Below are 25,309 nucleotides of genomic sequence, written 5' to 3'. Positions count from 1 at the left end.
CTCCAGAACTTGCTGGACCCCTAGCTAAGCTTTTCCAGCACAGTTACAATACTGGTATCTACCTGACAATGTGGAAAATTGCTCAGATATGTCCTGTACTCAAAAAACAGGTCAAATCCAACCCAGCCAATTATGAGGTTACAGATTGTGATGGAGTACAGTTCTGCTGCTGCTGATCACCCACAGTGTCTCATGGATGCTCAGTCTTGAGTTGCTAGAATGTTCAAAGTTTACCCCATTTAGCCCACTCTCCTCCAATCCTAGTCTTCTAAAATCTAGCCCAGAGTTTATAACATTCCTTCAGAAATACACAATAACCAGAAGAGAAAATGCAAAAAATCACACAAGTACTGCAATTGCCCTGACTCCACAATACTCCCAGTTCAGATTTCAGTCCTTACTCTTTTTTCCAATCATTCAGACTGGCATACGTGTCCTTGTCCATTCCACTTTTAAGGTGATTCTCTTGCCTTCCTTTCCAAACTTCATGTTGGCAGTTATTGCTCACTCTGTTCATGTTATCACTCTCCCTTTCCCCTCACTCTTAACCAATTTGCTCTGCCTCCTTTCTTTTCTCAATATAAAAAAATCACTTCCAGCATTAACCCTTCACCTACCCATCTCTTCTATAAGATCCTCCTTAAAATAACACTTCCTGCTGGTTGTCTATGCTTGTCTGTTACGCTTCGTTTGACACTAAAGTACAATTTGTTGTGGTTGTTGTTTTATCCTATCCTTTCCATATCTACTTTACAATTATCTAATTTCAAGTGTCTACATTTTTCCTTAATGTCATCTGCCATTATCAAAATCTGATTTTAATTGGTTCTCACACATAAGCAGCGAGAACAGAATATGTGCATCAAATAGTTTTACATTTAAATTAAAATCTTGTGCATCAACTTGTTTAGAAGGTAAAAGAAAGAGTTTGTACTGAACAGGAATTTGTTACTATAGAAATGATTCAAAAAACATATAAATGGTTCTTGCTCGAATCAGACTTGTATGAAAAATCATAAAAGTCAGAGAAAACTGTTCCAACGTTTATCTTTGTTACAAAAATGTGCGAAATTTAAAAAAAATCTCTTCATATGTAGGGAAGATCAGAAATGCAGTCTAGCAAAGCCAAATATAAAGTATCACAGATTATAGAATGAAGAAACCAATGGTCACTTGATAATACTTAGATAAAACTCAAAAGCTTGGGCCATCTAGACAGCCAAAATTATTCTTCAAGCTCACATAACTGCATTGTCTTTGCTTGTTTTGACATGTTAAACTTAACTGGATTTTTCTGTAATTTCTTCTTTGAACCAGAAAATTATTGCTAAAAGGAAAGAAAAACTCCACCATTTTCCATTATTATAGTTTTGTGAACCTGAGATGGGCTGGCTTTTGCACAAATCCACCACCATTGTTAAACAAGAATACTTCTGTTTTGCAACAATATGAAGTGGGACTAGTCTTAAACAGACCTTCAAAAGCATGCAGAGCAGTAGAAATGCTGACAACATTCACTCTGTAGCTTACTCTGTCAATCATTAGAGATATGGCTGGCTTCTCATTCCTTTACACATCTATGAATGGAGCAGAACTCCAAATATTACTGGTGCTTAAACCACACCTCCACATTTACTCAAAAAACAGAAAGAACCACAGTACTGCAACTATATTGCAACATACTGTGTTAATCTAAACAAATTGCACAAAATAACAAGACATTAACAAACTCCATCCCTGGCCACTGATTCCACATTCCTCCCTGGTCGCTGTCTCAAGCTGAACCAAGACTATGGTGTCCAATTCAGGAGTCATGAGTAAAAGAATGACTAGGGTAAGATTAGGGCCAGTCAAGGACAGTAGTGGGAAGTTGTGTGTGGAGTCTGAAGAGATAGGAGAGGCACTAAATGAATATTTTTCGTCGGTATTCACACTGGAGAGGGACAGTGTTGTTGAGGGGAGTACTGAAATGCAGGCTGTTGGACTGGATGGGATTGAGGTTCATAAGGAGGAGGTGTTAGCAATTCTGGAAAGGGTAAAAATAAATAAGTCCCCTGGGCCGGATGGGATTTATCCTAGGATTCTCTGGGAGGCTAGAGAGGAGTTTGCAGAGCCTTTGGCTTTGATCTTTGTGTCGTCATTGTCTACTGGAACAGTGCCAGAAGACTGGAGGATAGCAAATGTTGTCCCCTTGTTCAAGAAGGGGAGTAGGGACAACCCTGGTAATTATAGACCGGTGAGCCTTACTTCTGTTGTAGGCAAAGTATTGGAAAGGATTATAAGAGATGGGATTTATAATCACCGAGAAAGGAATAATTTGATTAGGGATAGTCAACACAGTTTTGTGAAGGGTAGGTCATGCCTCACAAACCTTATTGAGTTCTTTGAGAAGGTGACCAAAGAGGTGGATGAGGGTAAAGCGGTTGATGTGGTGTATATGGATTTCAGCAAAGCGTTTGATAAGGTTCTCCATGGTAAGCTTTTGCAGAAAATATGGACACATGGGATTGAGGGTGATTTAGTGGTTTGGATCAGGAATTGGCTAGCTGTAAGAAAACAGAGGGTGGTGGTTGATGGGAAATATTCATCCTGGAGTTCAGTTACTAGTGGTGTACCGCAAGGATCTGTTTTGGGGCCACTGCTGTTTGTCATTTTTATTAATGACCTGGATGAGGGCGTGGAAGGATGGATTAGTAAATTTGCGGATGACACTAAAGTCGGTGGAGTTGTAGACAGTGCGGAGGGAAGTGGCAGGTTACAGAGGGACATAGATAAGCTGCAGAGCTGGGCTGAGAGGTGGCAAATGGAGTTTAATGCGGAAAAGTGTGAGGTGATTCACTTTGGAAGGAGTAACAGGAATACACAGTACTGGGCTAATGGTAGGATACTTGGTAGTGTGGATGAACAGAGGGATCTGGGTGTCCATGTGCATAGATCCCTGAAAGTTGGCACCCAGGTTGATAGGGTTGTTAAGAAGGCGTACGGTGTGTTAGCTTTTATTGGTAGAGGGATTGAGTTTCGGAGCCAGGAGGTCATGCTGCAACGGTACAAAACTCTGGTGCGGCCGCACTTGGAGTATTGCGTACAGTTCTGGTCGCCGCATTATAGGAAAGATGTGGAAGTGTTGGAAAGGGTGCAGAGGAGATTTACCAGGATGTTGCCTGGTATGGTGGGAAAATCGTATGAGGAAAGGTTATGGGGCTTGAGGTTGTTTTCGTTAGAGAGAAAAAGGTTAAGAGGTGACTTAATAGAGGCATACAAGATGATCAGAGGATTAGATAGGGTGGATAGTGAGAGCCTTTTTCCTCGGATGGTGATGGCTAGCACGAGAGGACATAGCTTTAAATTGAAGGGTGAGAGATATAGGACAGATGTTAGAGGTAGGTTCTTTACTCAGAGAGTAGTAAGGGCGTGGAATGCCCTGCCTGCAGCAGTAGTGGACTCGTCAACATTAAGAGCATTCAAATAGTTATTGGATAAACATATGGATGATATTGGAATAGTGTAGATTAGAGGGGCTTTAGATTGGTTTCACTGGTCGGCGCAACATCGAGGGCCGAAGGGCCTGTACTGCGCTGTAGTGTTCTATGTTCTATGTTCAGAGCCTTTGGCTTTGATCTTTGGGTCCTCGCTGTCCACGGGGATGGTGCCAGAGGACTGGAGAATGGCGAATGTTGTTCCTCTGTTTAAGAAAGGGAATAGAAATGACCCTGGTAATTATAGACCGGTTAGTCTTACTTCGGTGGTTGGTAAATTGATGGAAAAGGTCCTTAGAGATGGGATTTACGACCATTTAGAAAGATGCGGATTAATCCGGGATAGTCAGCACGGATTCGTGAAGGGCAAGTCGTGCCTCACAAATTTGATAGAATTTTTTGAGGAGGTAACTAAGTGTGTTGATGAAGGTAGGGCAGCTGATGTCATATACATGGATTTTAGTAAGGCGTTTGATAAGGTCCCCCATGGTCGGCTTATGATGAAAGTGAGGAGGTGTGGGATAGAGGGAAAGTTGGCCGATTGGATAGGTAACTGGCTGTCTGATCGAAGACAGAGGGTGGTGGTGGATGGAAAATTTTCGGATTGGAGGCAGGTTGCTAGCGGAGTGCCGCAGGGATCAGTGCTTGGTCCTCTGCTCTTTGTGATTTTTATTAATGACTTAGAGGAGGGGGCTGAAGGGTGGATCAGTAAATTTGCTGATGACACCAAGATTGGTGGAGTAGTGGATGAGGTGGAGGGCTGTTGTAGGCTGCAAAGAGACATAGATAGGATGCAAAGCTGGGCTGAAAAATGGCAAATGGAGTTTAACCCTGATAAATGTGAGGTGATTCATTTTGGTAGGACTAATTTAAATGTGGATTACAGGGTCAAAGGTAGGGTTCTGAAGACTGTGGAGGAACAGAGAGATCTTGGGGTCCATATCCACAGATCTCTAAAGGTTGCCACTCAAGTGGATAGAGCTGTGAAGAAGGCCTATAGTGTGTTAGCTTTTATTAACAGGGGGTTGGAGTTTAAGAGCCGTGGGGTTATGCTGCAACTGTACAGGACCTTGGTGAGACCACATTTGGAATATTGTGTGCAGTTCTGGTCACCTCACTATAAGAAGGATGTGGAAGCGCTGGAAAGAGTGCAGAGGAGATTTACCAGGATGCTGCCTGGTTTGGAGGGTAGGTCTTATGAGGAAAGGTTGAGGGAGCTTGGGCTGTTCTCTCTGGAGCGGGGGAGGCTGAGGGGAGACTTAATAGAGGTTTATAAAATGATGAAGGGGATAGATAGAGTGAATGTTCAAAGACTATTTCCTCGGGTGGATGGAGCTATTACAAGGGGGCATAACTATAGGGTTTGTGGTGGGAGATATAGGAAGGATATCAGAGGTAGGTTCTTTATGCAGAGAGTGGTTGGGGTGTGGAATGGACTGCCTGCAGTGATAGTGGAGTCAGACACTTTAGGAACATTTAAGCGGTTATTGGATAGGCACATGGAGCACACCAGGATGATAGGGAGTGGGATAGCTTGATCTTGGTTTCAGATAAAGCTCGGCACAACATCGTGGGCCGAAGGGCCTGTTCTGTGCTGTACTGTTCTATGTTCTATGTTCTAATTCAGCCTGACCTGATTTTCTAATCCTATATCTCCCTGTTGCCAAGACTCCCTAAACAACCAGTCTTTGGCCCTATCTCAACCCATCTTCTGCAGAAACCTCCATTATGTTGCCATTAGCTCCAAATTCAACTGTCTGGCCTCTACCTTTCACCCTCCATAAAAGTAAGCTCATGCAAACTCTTTTCTACTGATCCCAACTTGCATCAAATTCCACTCACCCACCTGTGCTGGCTTACCTAAAATGGTGACATTCCACCATACCTGGATTTAAAATTCTCATCCTTGCGTTACAATTGTTCCATGGCCCCTCCCCTCCCTGTCTCTCTAATTTGCTTTGACATGACAACCCTCCAAGAACTCGGCATTCCTCCAATTCTTGTCTCTCGTACTCCATTATTGGTGGCAGCAGTGCCTTCGGTCAACTAGGCCCTATGCTCTGGAATTAATTCCCCAGATCTCTCCACCTCCCTTTCTTCCTTTCAAAAGCTCATTAAGAGCTACATCTCTGAACAAGGTTTTCAACATGTGGCCTAAAGTCTCCTCCTTTGGCTTGGCATCAATTTTTGTCTGAATAATCCTATAAAGCACCTTAGGTCGTTCTGCCATGCTAAAAGGCACTCTATTAAAGCACAAAGCTATAGGAAATCTGCCAGTTGTAGATGCCCTGATGGAATTTCTCAAAACACTTCATTATCAAAACACCATGCATGGGCAGTATGGTGGCGCAGTGGTTAGTGCTGCTGCCTCACAGCGCCAGGGACCCAGGTTCAATTCCGGCCTTGGGTGACTGTGTGCAGTTTGCATGTTCTTCCCGTATCTGTGTGGATTTCCTCTGGGTGCTCGGGCTTCCTCCCACAGTTGAAAGATGTGCAGGTTCGGTGGATTGGCCATGCTAAATTGCCCCTTAATGTCCAAAGATGTGCAGGTTATATGAATTAGCCAAGATAATGTGCAGGGTTATGGGAATAGGGGTTGGATGGGTGCTCCGTCAGAGTCAGTGCAAACTGGATGGGCCAAATGGCCTCTTTTTGCACTGTAGAATGTTATATATGTTTGTTGGGGGAGTGGGGTGTGTACTGCCCCATTAAGGATGTGGGTCATGTGACCCCTGAGGTGGGGCTAGCTCCTCCCAGGGTGGAACCTGGTTAAGTAGACTAGGTCCTGACTGTGTATCCTAGACTGCTCAGGGAGATGAGACTATCCTAGACTGCTCAGGGAGACGAGAGATGAAATTGCTGGGCCTCTGACGGAAATCTTTGTCGCTTCTTTGGACACAGGTGAGGTCCCTGAGAATTGGAGGATAGCGAATGTGGTCCTGTTGTTTAAGAATGGTAGCAGGGATAACCCGGGAAATTATAGGCCGGTGAGTTTGACATCCGTGGTAGGGAAGTTGTTGGAGAGGATTCTTAGAGACAGGATGTATGTGCATTTAGAACGGAACAATCTCATTAGTGACAGACAGCATGGTTTTGTAAGAGGGAGGTCGTGCCTTACAAATTTGATGGAGTTTTTTGAGGAAGTGACAAAAACGGTTGACGAAGGAAGGGCCGTGGATGTCGTCTATATGGATTTCAGTAAGGCATTTGACAAAGTCCCACATGGCAGGTTGGTTAAGCAGGTTAAGGCTCATGGGATACAAGGAGAAGTGGCTATATGGGTGGAGAACTGGCTTGGCCATAGGAGACAGAGGGTAGCGGTCGAAGGGTCTTTTTCCGGCTGGAGGTCTGTGACCAGTGGTGTTCCACAGGGCTCTGTACTGGGACCTCTGCTATTTGTGATATATATAAATGATTTGGAAGAAGGTGTAACTGGTGTTATCAGCAAGTTTGCGGATGACACAAAGATGGCTGGACTTGAGGATAGCGATGAGCATTGTCGGGCACTACAGCAGGATATAGATAGGCTGGAAAATTGGGCGGAGAGGTGGCAGATGGAATTTAATCCAGATAAATGCGAAGTGATGCATTTTGGAAGAAATAATTTAGGGAGGAGTTATACAATAAATGGCAGAGCCATCAAGAGTATAGAAACACAAAGGGACCTAGGTGTACAAGTCCACAAATCCTTGAAGGTGGCAACACAGGTGGAGAAGGTGGTGAAGAAGGCATATGGTATGCTTGCCTTTATAGGACGGGGTATAGAGTATAAAAGCTGGAATCTGATGATGCAGCTGTATAGAACGCTGGTTAGGCCACATTTGGAGTACTGCGTCCAGTTCTGGTCGCCGCACTACCAGAAGGACGTGGAGGCGTTAGAGTGCAGAGAAGGTTTACCAGGATGTTGCCTGGTATGGAGGGTCTTAGCTATGAGGAGAGATTGGGTAAACTGGGCTTGTTCTCCCTGGAAAGACGGAGAATGAGGGGAGATCTAATAGAGGTATACAAGATTATGAAGGGGATAGATAGGGTGAACAGTGGGAAGCTTTTTCCCAGATCAGAAGTGACGATCACGCGGGGTCACGGGCTCAAGGTGAGAGGGGCGAAGTATAACTCAGATATTAGAGGGATGTTTTTTACACAGAGGGTGGTGGGGGCCTGGAATGCGCTGCCAAGTAGGGTGGTGGAGGCAGGCACGCTGACATCGTTTAAGACTTACTTGGATAGTCACATGAGCAGCCTGGGAATGGAGGGATACAAACGATTGGTCTAGTTGGACCAAGGAGCGGCACAGGCTTGGAGGGCCGAAGGGCCTGTTTCTTGTGTTGTACTGTTCTTTGTTCTTTGGACACCTATAATGAAATATTCCCTAGTGTTTAAGTTAAGAAGCCTACTTTGTGGTTCTTCTGCACCTTACCTCGATAAGTTTTGTGAAAAATCATTGATATAGTTGGTTCCTGCACTACCTTAGTGAAATGCCATTTAACACTTAAAAATACTTCTTCATATGGAAAGATGCTTTTTTAAAAATTCATGTTGCGAGATGTGGGCACCGTTGTCTAGGCCAGCATTTACTGCCCATTCCTAGCTGCCCTTCAGAAGATGGTGGTGAGCTGCCTTCTTCAACGCACTGTAGTCTCTGAAGTGTTAGGGGAGAATTCCAGGGTTTGACCCAGCGATAATGAAGGAAAGGCAATATATTTCCAAGTGGTGAGTGACTCAGAGGGGAACCTCGAGTTGGTGGTGTTCCCAGGTATCTGCTGCTCTTGTCCTTCTCGATAGTAGTCGTGGGTTTGGATGGTGCTGCCTAAGAAAACGTGGTGAGTTCCTGCAGTGTATCTTGTAGATGGTACACACGTTGCCACTGTTCGTTGGTAGTATAGAGTTTCTTGTTGGAGCTGCAGTCATCTAGGCAAGTGGAGAGTATTCCATTACATTCCTGACTTATGCCTTATAGATTTGGACAGGCCGAAGGGCCTGTTTCCTGTGCTGTACTGTTCTTTGTTCTTTGGACACCTATAATGAAATATTCCCTAGTGTTTAAGTTAAGAAGCCTACTTTGTGTCAGGAGGTATTGTTACTCGCTGCAGGATTACTAGCTTTTGACCTGCTCTGGTATCTACAGTATTTATATGGCTGGTCCAGTTCAGCTTCTGGTCAATGGTAACCCCCAGGATGTTGATAGTGGGAGATTCAGTGATAGTAATGCCATTGAATGTCAAGGAGCGGTGGTTAGATCCTCTCTTGCTGGAAATATCATTGCCTGGCACTTGCGGAGCATGAATGTTACTTGCCACTTGTCAGCCTGGATATTGTCCAGGTCTTGCTCCATTTGGACATGAACAGCTTCAGCATCTAAGGAGTTGCAAATGGTGCTGAACATTGTGAACATCCCCATTTTTGACCTTATGATGGAAGGAAGGTTAAAAGAGGGGAAGCAGCTGAAGATGGTTGACCTAGGACACTACCCTGAGTAACTTCTACAGTGATGTCCTGGAGCTGAGATGATTGACCTCCAATCATCACAACCATCTTCCTTTGTGCCAAGCATGACTCCAACCAGTGAAGGGTTTCCCCTGATTCCCATTGACTTCAGTTTTGCGAAGGCTCTTTGGTGCCATATTCAGTCAAATGCTGCCCTGACATCAAGGGCAGTCACTCTCACTCCACCTCTGGCATTCAGCTCTTTTGGCCATGTTTGAACCAAGGTTATAATGAAGTTAGGAGCTGAGTGACTCTGGCACAGCCCAAGCTGAGTATCCATGAGTAGGTTATTGCTGAGTATCGCTTGATAGCACTGTTGTAACCTTTTCCATCACTTTGCTGATGATCAAGAGTAGACTGATGGGGCAGCGTTTGGCCAGGTTGGATTTGTCCTGGTTCTTTTGTACAGGACACGCTTGGGCAATTTTCCACACCAATGCCAGTGTTGTAGCTGTACTAGAACAGCTTGGCTAGGGGCACAGCAAGTTCTGGAGCACAGGTCTTTGGGACTTTTGTTGGAATATTGCAGTATCCAGTGCCTTCAGTCGTTTCTTAATATCACGTGAAATGAATCGATTTGGCTGAAGAATGACATCTGTGATGCTAGGGACCTTCGGAGGAAGCCGAGATGAACCATCCACTTAACAATCTTCATCGAGAAGTGCTGCGAATGCTTCAGCCTTATGTTTTGCACAGATGTGCTGGTCTCCTCCTTCATTGAGGATGGGGATATTTGTGGAGACTCCTTCTCCAGTGAGTTGTTTAATTGTCCACTACCATTCACGACTAGATATGGCAGGACTGCAAAGATTAGAACTGCTCCGTTGGCTATGGAATTGCTTAGTTCTGTCTATTACTTGTTGATTCTGCTGTTTGTCATGCAAGTAGTCCTATGTTGCAGCTTCACCAGGTTGACTGCTCAATTGTAGGTATGCCTGGTGTTGCTCCTGGCATGCCCTCCTGCACTCCTCATTGAACTTGTGTTGATCCCCTGGCTTGGTGCTAATGGTAGAGTGGGGGATATGTCAGGCCATGAGGTTACAGATTGTGGCTGAAAGAAAAATTGCTGTTGTTAATGGCCCACGGTACCTCATGAATGACCAGTCTTTAGTTGCTAGATCTGTTTGAAGTCTATCCCGTTTAGCACGGTGGTAATGCCACACAAGACGATGGAGGGTTTCCTCAATGTGAAGACAGGACTTCTTCTCCATAAGAACTGTGTAATGGTCATTGCTACCGAAACTGTCATAAACAGATGCATCTGTGGCAGGCAGATTGGTGTTTTTCTCTCTTGGTGGTTCCCTCAGTACCTGCCACAGTCCCAGTCTAGCAACTATGTCTGACCAGCTCGATCTGTGGTGGTGCTACCGAGCCACTCTTGGAGATGGACATTGAAGTCCCTCACGCAGAGAGCATTCTGAGACCTTGCAACCCTCAATGCTTCCTCCGAGTGATGTTCAATATGGAGGAGTACTGATTCATCAGCTGAGGAGGGATGGTTCATGGTAATCAGCAGGCGGTTTCCTAGCCCATGTCTGACCTGATGCCATGAGACTTCATGGAGTCCAGAGTCTAAGTTGAGGACACCCAGGGAAACTCCCTCCCAACTGTATGCCACTGTGCTGCTGCCCCCTCTGCAGAGTCTATCCTGCGGGTAAAACAGAGCATACCCAGGAATGTGATGGTGGTGTCTGGGATATTAACTGTAAGGTATGATTCCGTGAGTATGCCTATGTCAGGCTGTTACTTGGCTAGTCTGAAATGGCTGAGCGAGCCACTCCGTTAAGAGCAATTTGGAACGGACAACAAATAGTGGCCTTGCTAGTGATAGACACCAAAGAAATTAAAGAATAATAAAAATGTTGCAGCTTCAGATTGAGCTGTTGCAACATACATGATATTTTCTACAAGACTGTGAGTTCACCATGTTTGCTTTTATTTCAGTAATTTACTATTCATGTTTTACTGTCTCTTTTTAAAGCATCTTTTACATGTCATTTAAAAACACAAATGTTTTAAAATGAGTTTCAGTGAATTCCAAACACTGCCCTTGTCAGTTAGGACTGTATTATTCTGTTCACTGATCTGAAGCAGAACAACAATGCAGAATACAATAGAAAATATCAATCCTACTTGCATTTGTGCTCACAGTAGTGCAGCTCCATTACTATCAAGATTGATAAGCTTGAATAAATGAATGTAAATGTGACTGACAGGGTGCTAAGTAATTTGACTTTGCGAGTTGGGAATGCAAGTAAAAACCTGCCACCAGTTTACACCATCTGATTCTCTGCAGAATTTATATCCTATGGAAATGTATTCAATAGTATGGCTGAGATTCTAAAGAACATAATTTATAGTGCAGAAGGTGGTTACTTGCCTTCCCGAATCCCCAAAATGCTCTGTTTCTCTAACTTTGGTCTCATGTGGACACGACAAACAAAGCAAGGGAATACATGATGAACAGCAGGTCCCTGGGAAGTACCAGGAATCAGAGAGATCTTGGTGTGCATGTACACCAGTCCCTTAGGGTAGTAGGACAGGTGGATAAGTGGTTAAGAAGGCATATTGTATACTTTCCTTTATTAGCCGAGGCATAGCGCTTAAGAGTAGGGAGGTTATGTTGGAACTATATAAAGCATTGGTTAGGCCACAGCTAGAGTATTGTGTGCAGTTCTGGAATCCACATTATAGGAGGGATGTGACAGCACTCGAAAGGGTGCAGAGAAGATTTACCAGGATGCTGCCTGGGCTGGAGAGTTTTAGTTATGAAGAGAGATTGGATAGGCTGGCATTGTTTTCCTTGGAGCAGAGGAGACTGAAGGAGGACATGATAGAGATGTATAAAATTATGAGGGGCATGGATAGAGTAGACAGGAACAAACCTTTCCCCTTGGTAGAGGGATCAAGACCAGGGAGCATAGATTTAAGGAAAGGGGAAAGAGGTTTAGAGGGGATGTGAGGAATAACTTTTTCACCCAAAGGGTGGTGGGAGTCTGGAACTCACTGCCTGAAAGGGTGGCAGAGACAGAGACCCTCATAACATTTAAGAATTTAGATGTGCATTTGCATTTGCAAGGCATACAAGGCCAAGGGCCAAATGCTGGAAAATGGAATTGAAATAGTTGGGTGATTTGTCTTTGGGCCAAAGGGCTTTTTTCTGCTGTGCTGTAGACCTCTATAACTCAATATGCATCTCCGCTCCCAACAACCTGCCATTGTCAAACTGTACATTTAGCTACTACAGAAAAGCAAAATGCTAAAAATCTGAATTGAAAACAAAAAATGCTGGAAATACTCAGCAGGTCAGGAATTTGTGGAGAGAAACACTGCTAATGACCTGAATTTTCATGTCTCTGTCCACATCAAAACGGAGGCATGCAGGCTTTAAAAATGGTAAGAGGACCTGATTTCAGGATTCTTACCCTCATTCCTGTTTCCTGCATTTTTTTTCCTGCATGGGCGAAGGATACAAGTAGTGAGCCCACATATAGCATTACTGACCTTGCCAGCTCCATTCCAGGGGCGAATATTTCAAACCTCCTACAAATCTGATGGGAGTTTGATCGACTTTTGCAGAAGACATGATTTATGGTTACTCATAGGAGTTGTTAACTATGGGGGAATCTTGTCTAGAGTTGGAAACCAAAAAAACAATCAGGCATTCAGCCTTCCCACTGGGAAAAAAACACCTATCTTCTCATGTCAACCAAACACCGCTAATGAAAGTTCCATTGAAGAAACCTTCGATCCTGTCCACAAGAAAAATGGGCATTGAAAATCCACTACATAGAAAGATCAAGTTGAAACAAGATATTAGAACTCTTAATCAAACAAAGCTAGAAGTCCTCTTTGCAGACAAGCATCCATAATGAGGCCATCAGACAAAACATATGGCTGGGCATCTGTTCACCCTGCTTCTGTTAACACAGTTGTCATTTGGCTTCATTATGAAAGTTTAGCTGAACTTCAGTATGACTCACGCATTCTGCCCATTTGGAAGGCGGGGGAGCGAATTACTTACCTTGAAGGGAACAGCTAGCTTTGTTTGATTGATGGCTTTATTACCTGTAATTTCCTTTCTTATAAGTGGTTTATCAATGCATGTGCCTTTTTTTGGGCAGGATTAAAGGTTTATTCAGTGGGACTTTCACTGCCTGTGTTTGACTGACAGTTTTATGAAAGTGTAAGTGGGGGAAGTGTTTTTCAAAAGAATTTTTGGATTTTTAAAAATATAACATGACCATTTCAAGACCTTCCAGAGTTATTATGTGGCTCATTGCTTATGTACCTTGTGCATATTGAGTGAGGGAGCATGGAGGGGACATGGAGACATTCTGAGAATGGTGAAAGGGATATGAAACAGCAATGGAGATATGCAGGAGCATGGAGTGGGATGAAGGGGTGTGAGGTCTAGAGGTTCTAACTCTCATGAATACAGTTGGGACGATGACCCAGTAAAAAAATGCAAGTATTCCATCCTGCCAGCCTCGCCATCCTTTTGCCTCCGTTGCCACCGCAGCTCTGTCTCCAGAGGCAGCAGGCCTATCTCCAGCCCATGCCCACCTTCTCAACATAAAAGTAAGACAGAGACTGGATCACAGGTTTGGGAAAATTCAGGACTCTGAATATCTGTCCTCCTGATGAAAATCTGACCCAATGTTTCAAGTCAATGACATTTCATCAGAACTGAGAAAAGTTAGAGATGTTTTAAGCAAGTGAAAGAAAGGTGGGTGGGAAAAAGAGTTAAAGGAAAGGTCTGGGATAGGGTGGCCATGAGCAGAGAGTAAATGACAAACGGGTTGGTGGTGCAAGGCCAAAGGGAGTGGTAATGCATAGTATAGATACAATAGATAGATCTGGAGGAGATGTGAATAGCAGAATAAACATCAGCTGCTGTATGAAAGAAAAACAAGAGTAAAACGGGCAGCACGGTGACACACTCCCACACTCTGAAGATCATAGAATTCCTACAGTGCAGAAGGAGGCTATTCAGCCCAACGAGTCTGCACCGGCCACAATCCCATCCAGGCCCGATTCTCATAACCCATCATATTTACCCTGCTAATCCCCCTGACAATAGGGTTAATTCAGCATGTCCAATCAACCTAACCCGCACATCTTTGGACTATGGGAAGAAACCAGAGCATCTGGAGGAAACCCACTCAGACATTAGGGAACGTGCAAACTCCACACAGACAACCACCCAAGGCTGGAATTGAACCCAGGTACCTGGTAGTAGTGCTAACCACTGTGCCACCGTGCCGCCTGATTCTCTTCAACACACTAGTTATAATAACAGCCACATTTCCAGTTTTTGCTTTAGATTTAGAGCTGCTTTATTCATTAATCTCTTTGTAAATAGGATATTCCATTCCAAACAAGTCTACCACAAATGTATGTGCTTCAGACAGTGAATACTCCAGGACCACTCTGTAGCTCCATTAAATACCATGAAACAAAAGGAGCAATGCATATAATGCAAGGCATCAACCTTGGCGTAATGTTTGCATCCTAAGACTGGATTTTCTGGTGGGCACTGGGACAGTGACATTTGGGGGGACTTGAGCCTGCCCACGTTGTCAGTCCACCCGCTGATGCAACCTCCAAGGGGCTGCCTCCACACTCACCATCATCTGGCAGGTTCCCAAGGCTTCATGTCCAATCAAAGAGCCCACAGCAATGTCGGGCTGGAAGTCCCAGAGGGCGGGTTGGACACTGCCAAGGCAAGCAAGTGTGAAGGCATTTCAACATGGCTACCTGCAAGGAAGTGATCAATTAAAGCGGTCCGATGCTAGTTGGGCTATCAGGTTGGAGAACCATCAGGTTGAACAGACAGGCTGTGACCTTTCACCCCACAGTCTCTGGTTCCCTGGTTTGCTGCAGGGAGGCAGCTGCGATTGAACTGGCAGCCTCTGCAAGCTCTGATGTCATAGTAAGTAGTCTCACAACACCAGGTTAAAGCCTAACAGGTTTATTTGGTAGCACGAGCTTTCGGAGCGCCGCTCCTTCATCAGGTGAGTGCAGGATTTGTTTCACAAACAGGGCATATATAGACACAAACTCAAATACAGGATAATGGTTGGAATGCGAGTCTTAACAGGTAATCAAGTCTTTACAGGTGCAGACAATGTGAGTGGAGAGAGGGTTGAGCACAGGTTAAAGAGGTGTGAATTGTCTCCAGCCAGGACAGTTAGTGAGATTTTGCAAGCCCAGGCAAGTCGTGGGGGTTACAGATAGTGTGATATGAACCCAAGAGCCCGGTTGAGGCCGTCCTCATGTATGCAGAAATTGGCTATCAGTTTCTGCTCAGCGATTCTGCATTGTCGTGTGTCGTGAAGGCCGCCTTGGAGAACGCTTACCCGAAGATCAGAAGCTGAATGTCCTTGACTGCTGAGGTGTTCCCCGACAGGAAGGGAACACTCCTGCCTGGTGGTTGTTGAGCGGTGTCCATTCATCCATTGTCATAGCGTCTGCATGGTCTCACCAATGGACCATGCCTCGGGCCATCCTTTCCTGCAGCGTATCAGGTGGACAATGTTGGCCGAGTCACAAGGGTATGTATCGTGTACCTGGTGGATGGTGTTCTCACGTGAGAATGTGAGAACATCATCCACAGGTACATGGTACATACTCTTGTGACTCCAGCCAACATTGACTACCTGATACTACTGTGCCTACCCCAGTCCAATGCCGGCAACTCCACATCATAGCTCTGATATCAACAAATTACCAGTGCCAGGGCAAAATGGTGCCTAAATGTGGCCTTACTTGGATGAAATGGTTGCCTGGCTCCCAGTCTGCCCCAGGAAAATTCCTTAGAGGCAGAAATGTGGCAGGGAGCTATCCCAAAACGGCTCTCAAATTTTCCCAAGGACAGAATTCTCCAGCCGCACTATTTCTAAAAGCCGGAAATTCCCAACCGACCGTCAATGGCGTTTCACGTTCACCTCAACCCACCCGCTAAAATTCCAGAGGCAGGTGGGATGGGAAAATTCCAGCCCCAGTTTCCACAGGGCCATGAAAATTCAGCCTAATCTCTGAGTCAGAGGTACAGTTCAAGGTCAGACCAGAGATTTTAGCATATGTTTTAAGTTGGCATTTCAGTGCAATACAGAGGAAGTGCTGCATAGTTACAGGTGCTATCTTTCAGCTCAGATGTTGAACTGAGGCTTATTCTGCCTAGGGTGGCTGCAAAGATTTCCATAGAACTCTTTGAAGAGAGAGTTAGATTTACTGCTTTATTCATTAATCTCTTTGTAAACAGATTACAAATTGTGTGTGATAAGTGTGCTGACCAATATCTATCCCTTATCCAACCTAAAAAAAATCTGACCATTTATTTCATTGCTGCGTGTGGCAATTTGCTGGAGACAAATTGACCATTGCATTACCTACATTACAATTGTAGCTTCACTTCAAAAGTACTTCATTGCCTCCAAAATATCTTCAGATGTCCCGAGGTTGTGAAAGATGCCAAAGAAATACAATTTCCCTCTTTCTTAATGTGTGCAACATTTAAATGACAAAATTGAAAATCTACTACAGCTCTACACTTGCATTGCTACTGCAAGATGACAAGACTGTTCCAGTGGCAAAACAGCATTAGCCTACCAGCTCAATAATAATTGATTACACAAAGCAACTTCCCCATTCCCTATTTGCTTGGTGAGCCGGCCGAATGTCAGGTATCATTTAGAATGCTATTTGTTCTTAAACACATCCTGGAACATATTTCACAATGTTGCCGTTTATCTTAAAGGCTGTTAATAGTTATACATACCAGCAGCTGTAACATTAGTATGATAGACTTAAGTAAAAACTACACTGTTGATTGTAAAGAAGTATAGAATTGGCCATTTAAAATTGTTACAATCCCCATGGGGAAACTGTAAACTGAAATAACCAAATTTACTAAATGGCCCCCGAAGAAATTATCAACAAGATTTCACTTAACATTTCAAATTAAAAGATAAATTTCACTTTAAATAGTCGGTATAATAATGATATGCTTTACACACCCACAAGCTTTCACATCACTCACTGCACAAATGTGGCACTACGTTTCTACACAATATGATGTTCTTTATTCATGCAGGGTAGGTCAGGAGTCACACCGATAACAACTTCCAATACCGATAACCTTCACAGATCAAGGCACACTTCTACAAACTCTGCCCCTCAGGTCATCACAGTCCTGATGATGTAGCTATCCATAGTTTCTTTTTGACTTATCAACCAATAATATCCCGGTTCACAGTTTGGCTCCTTCTGGGGAAAATACCGAACTCTGAGTTATTTATACAACTTTTTATGTTTTACATCTTACAACCAGTTCACACACAATCTCCAAGAGTTCCTGTCTCCTTTTCTGCCAAATAGAAAAATGTCTTCCTGAGAGTGATTTGCTTTTTCTCCTCACAAGAACTCAGTGCATTCCTTTCTGTCTCTATCTACTTTTCCTTTGAGTCTGCATCTGTGCCTTCACCCTTCAGCTCTTCAGCTTGTAGCTCTCCTTTGTGTTTACCAGCCACAGGCATCTGGTCATAACTTCCTTCCTGTTCATGCTGCTTCCAGGGAGTTGCCAGGAAATTAGTTTATCCTTTTACAATTGATGCAAACACTTAAAAGTCCTTTTCAAACAATTATGGATTCCACAGACATTTAAAAGAGATTACAAATTTTCCATACTGTGGTACTTTGGGTCAAAGGTAGTCATAGCTGAGAATTAACATTGATGTCTAAGTGGGAGACATGATGAACAGGCAGCAAAAACATGAACAACATCGCATATCTATCCATCCAATTGATCGCACATCAGTCCAGTGATACCTGATGCACACTCCAATTGGTTCTATCTTAAAATGACAATCAAGCCCTTTTATAAGGTTCTGTCCTGCACATTAAAAAGGAAGCTTAAAATTGAAAACTGGGGAACATGACCTCAACCCATGAATACATGCCTGACATAATTTTTCACGGTTACATTATGTGTGGGATTCTCCGGTCTTGTCCAAGGCAGGACCCATTGCGAGCGAGAAAAGAAAATTAGGAAATGGAAAGAGAACTACATTCATTTTCAGCAGCACTGGAAAACGCCAACCACAAGGATTTTGGCCTATGTGTCTGTGCTCAACTCTCGATGTGGGAGATCTTTGTCTCCCTCTCTTTCTTCTCATTGGCATGCTCCAAGCTCCCTCACCAAGCCTTGAACTTTTCCAATTGCTGGGGATTGTCCTCAATTGTGATCTTCTACATTGGCTTCTCTGCCTAGCAGTCAGCTAGTGTGTCAATCTGGCCACCCATCAGGCTGGAGATAGAATAAAAACATGATAACAAGATCTTGCTGTTAAATTCAGCAGGGTCTCCATGTTCCCAGAACTCTCTTCCTCTCCCACCCCAGAAGTATGGTGTCGCATTCTCACCCTGCATATACCAAGAATTTCGTTTCAGTGAGAAGTGGTGAATCAATGGAAGAAGGTGGTGGTGGAAGCAAAGAATATTCAAACACTTCTCTACTTAGAGTGACATCTGAGGTAATAATATTATGCCTTTGACTGCCGCAGCATCAATTAATTGCCTAAGAAAAATAACAAAGAGAACAGCAATTCACCTCTTCCAGTGTAATAAACACAATTAATTTATAGCATTGTAGTAATAAGTAAATAAAGGTGATCTTTCACAAAGTGCAAAACAGCTGTTAGAAATGTTGAACCTTCAACAAATCTTGGTCTTGTCTATTCAACCCTTCATAACTGCAAGGTATTTAAAAGTCTGTTTATGCATTGTGGAAAGGAAAGAGGAAGGAAGGGGGTGTGGGGGGGGCGGGGAGAAAAAAAGAAAACTAAAGCACTGTACACAGCCTCAGGACAACTCAAAGTGCTTCACAGCCAGTGAAATACTTTGAAGTCCAATCTTTTTTTATTCATTCGTGCGAGTGTGGATGTTGCAGGTGAGGCTAACATTCATTGCCCAGTCCAATTACCCTTGAGAGTGTGGTGGTGAACTGCTTTCTTGAACTTAGCTGGAATGCAAGAAATGATAGCAGTCAATGTCTTCACAACAGGGCTATGGTGTAATGCTGTCATCATTAGACTAGTAATCCAGAGACCCAGGGTAATGCTCTGGGCGCTGAGTTTGAATCCCACCACTGCCGGGTGTGGAATTTGAATTCAACTAATTAAAATTAGGAATTAAAAGTCTAATGATAACCATTGTCAAATATGATAAAAACTCACCTGTTCACTAATGCCCTTTAGGGAAACAAAATCTGCTGTCCTTGCATGATTTGGTCTATGTGTGACTCCAGATCCACAGCAATGTGGTTCATTCTTAAGTGGCCTAGTAAGCCACTCAATTGTATCAAACTCAAATAAGAGATTAATCCAGATGGGCCATCTGGCATCGACCTTGTCAACCTTGCAAAGTCCTCCTTACTAACATCCAGGGTTTATGCCAAGATTTGGAGAGCTGTCTCACAAACTAGTCAAGCAACAGCCACATTAGCCATACTTATGAAATCACATCTTACAAATAATGTCCCAGACATCACCATCCGCAGAGATGTCAGCACAATGGTATAAAGTTGGGAGGGAGTTCTCAACATCAACCTCAGACCCCAAGTAGGCTCAGGTCAGATATGGACAAGAAAACCTCCTGCTGAGAACCGTCTACCCCACCCTCAGCTGTGAATCCGTACTGCTCCATGTTGAGCACCACCTGGAGGAGACACTGGGAGTGGCAAAGGAACAGAATATACTCTCGGTGGGGGATATCAATGTCCATCACCAAGAGTGATTAGGTAGCATCACTACGGACCAGGATGGCTGGTAGTGAGGGAGTCAACAAAAGAAAAAACATAAATAATATTTGACCTCATGTTCACCTAACTGCCTGCCAAAGGTTCATCTTCCATGACAATATCAGTAGGAGAGACCACTGCACAGTCTTTGTGGAGACAAAGTCCTATTTTCACATTGACCATACACATCATGTTGTGTGGCACTAGCACCACGCTGAATGGGATGGATTTTATTCGGATCTAGCAACTCAAGACTGGGCAATCTTGAGGTGTTGTGGGCCATCATTAGCAGCAGAATCGTACTCAACCATAACCTCGTGGTCCGGAAGATCATCCAGTCTAATTGGTTGTTGGAAGTCAATCATCACTGCTTCAGGATATCATTGCAGGAGTTCCTCAGGGTAGTGTCCTAACTCAACAATCTTCAGCTGCTTCACCAGTTACCTCCTTCCATCATATGGTCAGAAGTGGGAATGTTCACTGATGATTGCATGATGTGCAGCACCATTCGTGACTCCAGGGATACTGAAGCAGTTCATGTCCAAATGCAGCAAAACCTAGACAATATACAAGCCTGGGCTGACAAGTAGCACGTAACAGTTGTGCCACACAAGAGCCAGGCCATGATCATCTTCAACAAAAGAGAATCTAACCCTCACACATTGATGTTCAATGATGTTAACATCACTGAATCCCCTCCTATCAACATCCTGGGAGTTACTGTTGACCAGAAACTGATCTTGACTTGCCATATAAATACTGTGGCTATATAGGCAGCTCAGATGCTAGGAATCCTGTGGTGAGTAACTCATCTCCTGACTCCCTAAAGCCTGTCCACCATTTACAAAGCACAAGTCAGGAGTGACAGAATACTCTCCGGTTGCCTGGATGAGTGCAGCTCCAACAACGCTCAAGAAGCTTGACACATCCAGGACAAAGCAGTCTGCTTGATTGGCACTTCATCCACAAATATTTATTCTCTCCACCAAACAAATAGTGGCAATAGTGTGTAACACCTACAAGATACAGTGCAGAAACTCACTAAGGCTCCTTAGACAGCACCTTCCAAACCCACAACTGCTACCATCTAGAAGAACAAGGGCAGCAGACACATGGGAACACCACTACCTGAAAGTTCCCCCCAAATCACATACCATTCTGTCTTGGAAATATATCACTGTTCCTTCACTGTTACTGGGTCAAAATTCTGGAAACCCCCTCCCTAACAACACTGTGGATGTCCCTACATACATAGATTGTAGCAATTCAAGAAGGTAGCTCAGCGCCACCTTCTCAAGAACATCTAGGGATGAACAATACATTCTTGCCCACATCTTATCAATTAACATGTTAAAAAAAGGTCCCACAAGGCCAATGGATAAATGGGCAAACATTTTAGTGATATTTGCTGAGTGATAAACTTTTTTCAGCATATCAGAAGCACTTACCACGTACTCTTGGAATAGTCTCATGGGATCTTTTATGCCCACCTGGGAGGGCAGGCAAGGCATCGGTTTATGAGCTCCTCCAAAGAATGGCACAGATTGTTACAACAAGTCCCAACATACCATGCCTTTGCAGGTCTAGACTAGTTCCAGTCCTCTAATGCGGTAATGGGATAGAAGGAGGCATAGGAGTTAGGGGATGGCATGGGAGGGGTAGATGAGATAATGAAATAAGTAAAGTACTAATTTGACCACCAATATTTTGTGGGTCTCTGCTGGTTATAACCTATAATAATTTATCAAACAATAATTAATAGAAAATGATGGAGATTAATTGGCAACTGAAATGTCAATATTAATGAACAGAATCTTTCCAATCTGAAGGACTTAACATTCAAACGTCACAGCACAATGTTATAATTGGTGGCATAACATAAAATTAAATAAACACCGAAGGACTCCTGCGCAGTCTGTCACCCAGCTGCAGATCCTACAGGAGGTTCAGTAACATAATGATTTTTACTGGATTAGTAATCCAGAGGCCTGGTCTAATAATGTGGACATAAGGAAGTCAAATACTACCATGGCAGCTGAGGAATTTAAATTAAATTTATTAATTAAAGATGGAATAAAAAGCTAGTATGGTGACCATAAAACCAGCAGGCTATCATAAAACCCATCTGGTTCACTAAAGTCCTTGAGGAAAAGTAATTCTGCCAACCTGCCAATGGACCATGCATATGTCCATTGACCTTGGGTGGGATTTTCCGGTCTTGGGGTGAGCGCAGCCGGAAAATCCCATCCTTAGTCTTAACTCTCTCTGAACTGGCCAAGCAAGCCACTTAATTATATCCAGGAAGGTAGCTTACCACCATCTTCTCAAGAGCAAATGGGAAAGAGTATTAAATTTTGAGCATGTTATCAATGCCCACATCCTTTGACTAAATCATTAACAAAAAAGGCAGCAACTGGCCAAGTTAAATATCTAAAATCTATTTGTTTAGAAATTTCTTGTGGACCAGGAGCAGGAGTTTTTCCCACATTCCACTGAAGGAGTCTTCAAACTCCCTAGTCTCAGCCTATTCTCCAACCTGATTGAAATTCTAGATCCCTTATCTCCTGCAAAGTCCTCCTATCACACTGTCCTAAGGGTCCCCTCCTATGGCCTCCTGATTATAAAATTCTGTCTTGCCCACTAGCTGGGCAGCCAATCAAACTGGGTATCCGCGATGAGTTATCAGCAGGATCTCCATGCCCCAGCCTTACCAGAACCGTTGCTTGCCAACAAACTGCAGTACACCCTTCCCACACTCCAGTTAAAGAGCAGTTTCCACCTGAAAAACCTTTTTTTTCAGATCCTGATGGACCTCCTATGTGATTTCACCATTTTGCTTTTATTTCAGATTTGCAGCCTTTGAATCTTTTCATTTTATCTCAGCATTAATAGAGATGTTCCAGTAACAAACATTGAAGAGGAATTCAATTCAAAGGCAATGGAATTTAGATTACAGCCTTAAAGTTTTTTAATTGTCCAAACTTATCTTCTATATGCACACATACACACGTCTCTTTTAATTTGATATGGGACACATTTCAATTCTGAGTTTATTTTGTGCTGTCGATGTTAACCGTTGGTTTGTAATGATGTGCATGTTACAAAATCAACTGCTGTGACACAATAAGGTTACTATGGAGTGAGAGGTTGCAATTTTCACACTCACATTTCTCTGTGTGGTGAACTGACAACCAATCTGTTCTGCTGTGAAGACACAGCAAACAGAAGTCAAATACTTCCCTTTAAGGAGCAAGGAAAACAGAAAAATCAGGAGAGTCACCACTGGGTGTTTTCATACACCTTCCTGTAGAATTGACAGAATCCTGCAAAGGCTTTTAGCTTGGGTTTATAAAATGACCAAAAGAATAGCAAGAGAAAGTCCCTTTTTCCAAGACTAAAAAATAAATAATCTGCAGGACAACTATCTGAGAAATTAATTAACCTATGCACTGTATTAGTTTGCCAGGTCTTCCAGATTTCCTCAAAGTTCCCATTTTCAATATTCTGGTTTAACCTTTGCCACTGACAGTTGCTGCAATTATCTTTATTAGATAAAAAAAAGTCACAACCATGAGTATGAAAGCTTTGCCTTGTTTATAAAAATACATTCATGATCACCATCTTCTTCCTGCAGGGACAGTATTTTACTCACCACCCCATCCTATTCAGCATTGAATAATCCTGTAATTTTGAACACTGTCCCACCCTTTGCAATTTAAAAACTTTAAAAGTCCTATTTTCAATTTATGACTTTAAAGATTGTTCAACATCTCCACCATATCTTTCAAAAAACTCATTGCAATAGTGAATACGGTTGAAGTCAAGTAGCCTGGCATGACAAATGATCATTTATTGCTATGTATCACTATTCCATTATTGTGATGTTGAAAATCCAAATAACCCCACATATTTCACGTGTTCACAATCTGATGCTAAAATTTCACAAATATGTACTGCTAGTTGTTCATTTTTCACATTCATCCATGTAAAATTTAGGGACTTGTTCGCTGTTAATGCAACGAACTTCCACAGATGAAGGAAATTCTGGGCTCCCAGCACCATATTATTAACAATGTTCACGGAACAGATGAAAGGTTGCAGAGAGAGGAAAAGAACACCTAGATGCACGTAGATATAATGACAACTTGAGCACTGGTGTGGAGCAGAGGATTGGAGAAGGAAGGCACACAGTTATTCCGCACAGGGAATATAATCTATGCATTAAGATTAAAGGGTGCTGTCAGAGCCAAATGTGTTCTTAGAGTTTGCCATCTTGACCATGTGAGATGGGATGAAGAAAAGACAAAAGGGGCAGAGAGAGGGTGGGGGGAATGACAGGTCAGAGGAAAGAATACCTTACAGATTTAAATGTCAGGAAGAGAACTGTTTGAAGGGGGATGAGCAGTATTCACAGAGCTGGGCAGCACAGACTGTGTTCCGAGCCACAGTTTGTCACTAAACAAAATCTCAGATGCAGGAAAAAGAGAGACAGAGCAGAGTTGGAGAGTAAGAATGACAAGATCCCTGAGTGACACACAAGAGAATGAACAATGTCAGTGGACAGCAGCAGCAATCAGATGGGTTTTTTTTAATGAAGGGAGAGCTTTACCTCCTCGAGTGTAGTCACTGTGTTCCTGCAGTTTGCCATTATGGTGGTGAAGGAGGAGGTTGTCGGCGAGCTGTGGTCCTCCAGAGTTTCGCCGATAAATTCTTGCACAGAGATCACCTCCGGCATCTTTTTTTTTCAGTGTTGGTTTGTTACTCTTTCGAGAAATTCGAGAGGAAGATTGAGGAAGGGGTGGGTGGGAGTTCAGATCGGGAGAGAGAGAGAGAGACAGAGAGACCCTGGAAAGGCAGGATCACTGACTGACATGCAACCTCCCTCCTCCTACAGCCGCCCGCCCGCCTCTGCCAGCAGCGCTCCGTTTCGCAGGGAAGGAAATGCTTCGGGGGAAGCAGCGCGCGCCCCGCTCTGGCGGCACCAACCGCCGCTGCTCGCGCACCCAGGGCCCGCGCGCCGCGCGCTCCCAGTGGCACCAACCGCCGCTGCCCGCGCTCCCAGGACCCGCGCGCCGCGCGCTCCCAGCGGCACCAATCGCCGCTGCTCGCGCTCCCAGGGCCCGTGCGCCGCACGCCCTCAGTGGTACCAACCGCTGCTGCTCGCGCTGTGCTCGTCTCACTCACTCACTCTGGCCGTCTGCAGGTAGCCTCTCGGTTCCAGATCAGATTTATCTCCCCCCTCCCCCCCCAGCCCAATCCTCCTCTTATAAGCAATGGAACATAATTACACATTTGTGTTTTCTTCTTCTTTGTGCATTTCCTATGTCATATAATCTTACAGTGCAGAAGGAGGCCATTCAGCCCATCGAGTCTGCACCAACCACAATGCCATCCAGGCCCTATCCCCATAACCCCATGCATTTACCCTAGCTAATCCCCCTGAAACTGAGGGAGAATTTAGCATGGCCAATTCACCTAACCCGCACATCTTTGGACTGTGGGAGGGAACCGGAGCACCCGGAGGAAACCCACGCAGACATGGGGAGAA

The 25,309-nt window shown here is 43.9% G+C and overlaps 1 protein-coding gene across 3 annotated transcripts in view; it reads right to left on the bottom strand.

Moving 5' to 3' along the window:
* The window catches only part of unm_sa1614 (un-named sa1614), a 195,971-nt gene extending 171,172 nt beyond the window's left edge, over positions 1 to 24,799 (bottom strand). For all 3 annotated transcript variants that reach the window (XM_078236888.1, XM_078236889.1, XM_078236890.1), the window contains exon 1: positions 24,371 to 24,799. In XM_078236888.1, the coding sequence (XP_078093014.1) occupies positions 24,371 to 24,496 (126 nt within the window). In that variant the 5' untranslated portion in view covers positions 24,497 to 24,799. The remainder of the gene's footprint in view (positions 1 to 24,370) is intronic.
* Between the last annotated feature and the right edge of the window lie 510 nt (positions 24,800 to 25,309).

Source organism: Mustelus asterias, chromosome 20 (genome assembly GCF_964213995.1).
Source record: "Mustelus asterias chromosome 20, sMusAst1.hap1.1, whole genome shotgun sequence".
NCBI classification, from domain to species: Eukaryota; Metazoa; Chordata; class Chondrichthyes; order Carcharhiniformes; family Triakidae; genus Mustelus; species Mustelus asterias.
This window is presented reverse-complemented; position numbering and strand designations above follow the sequence as displayed.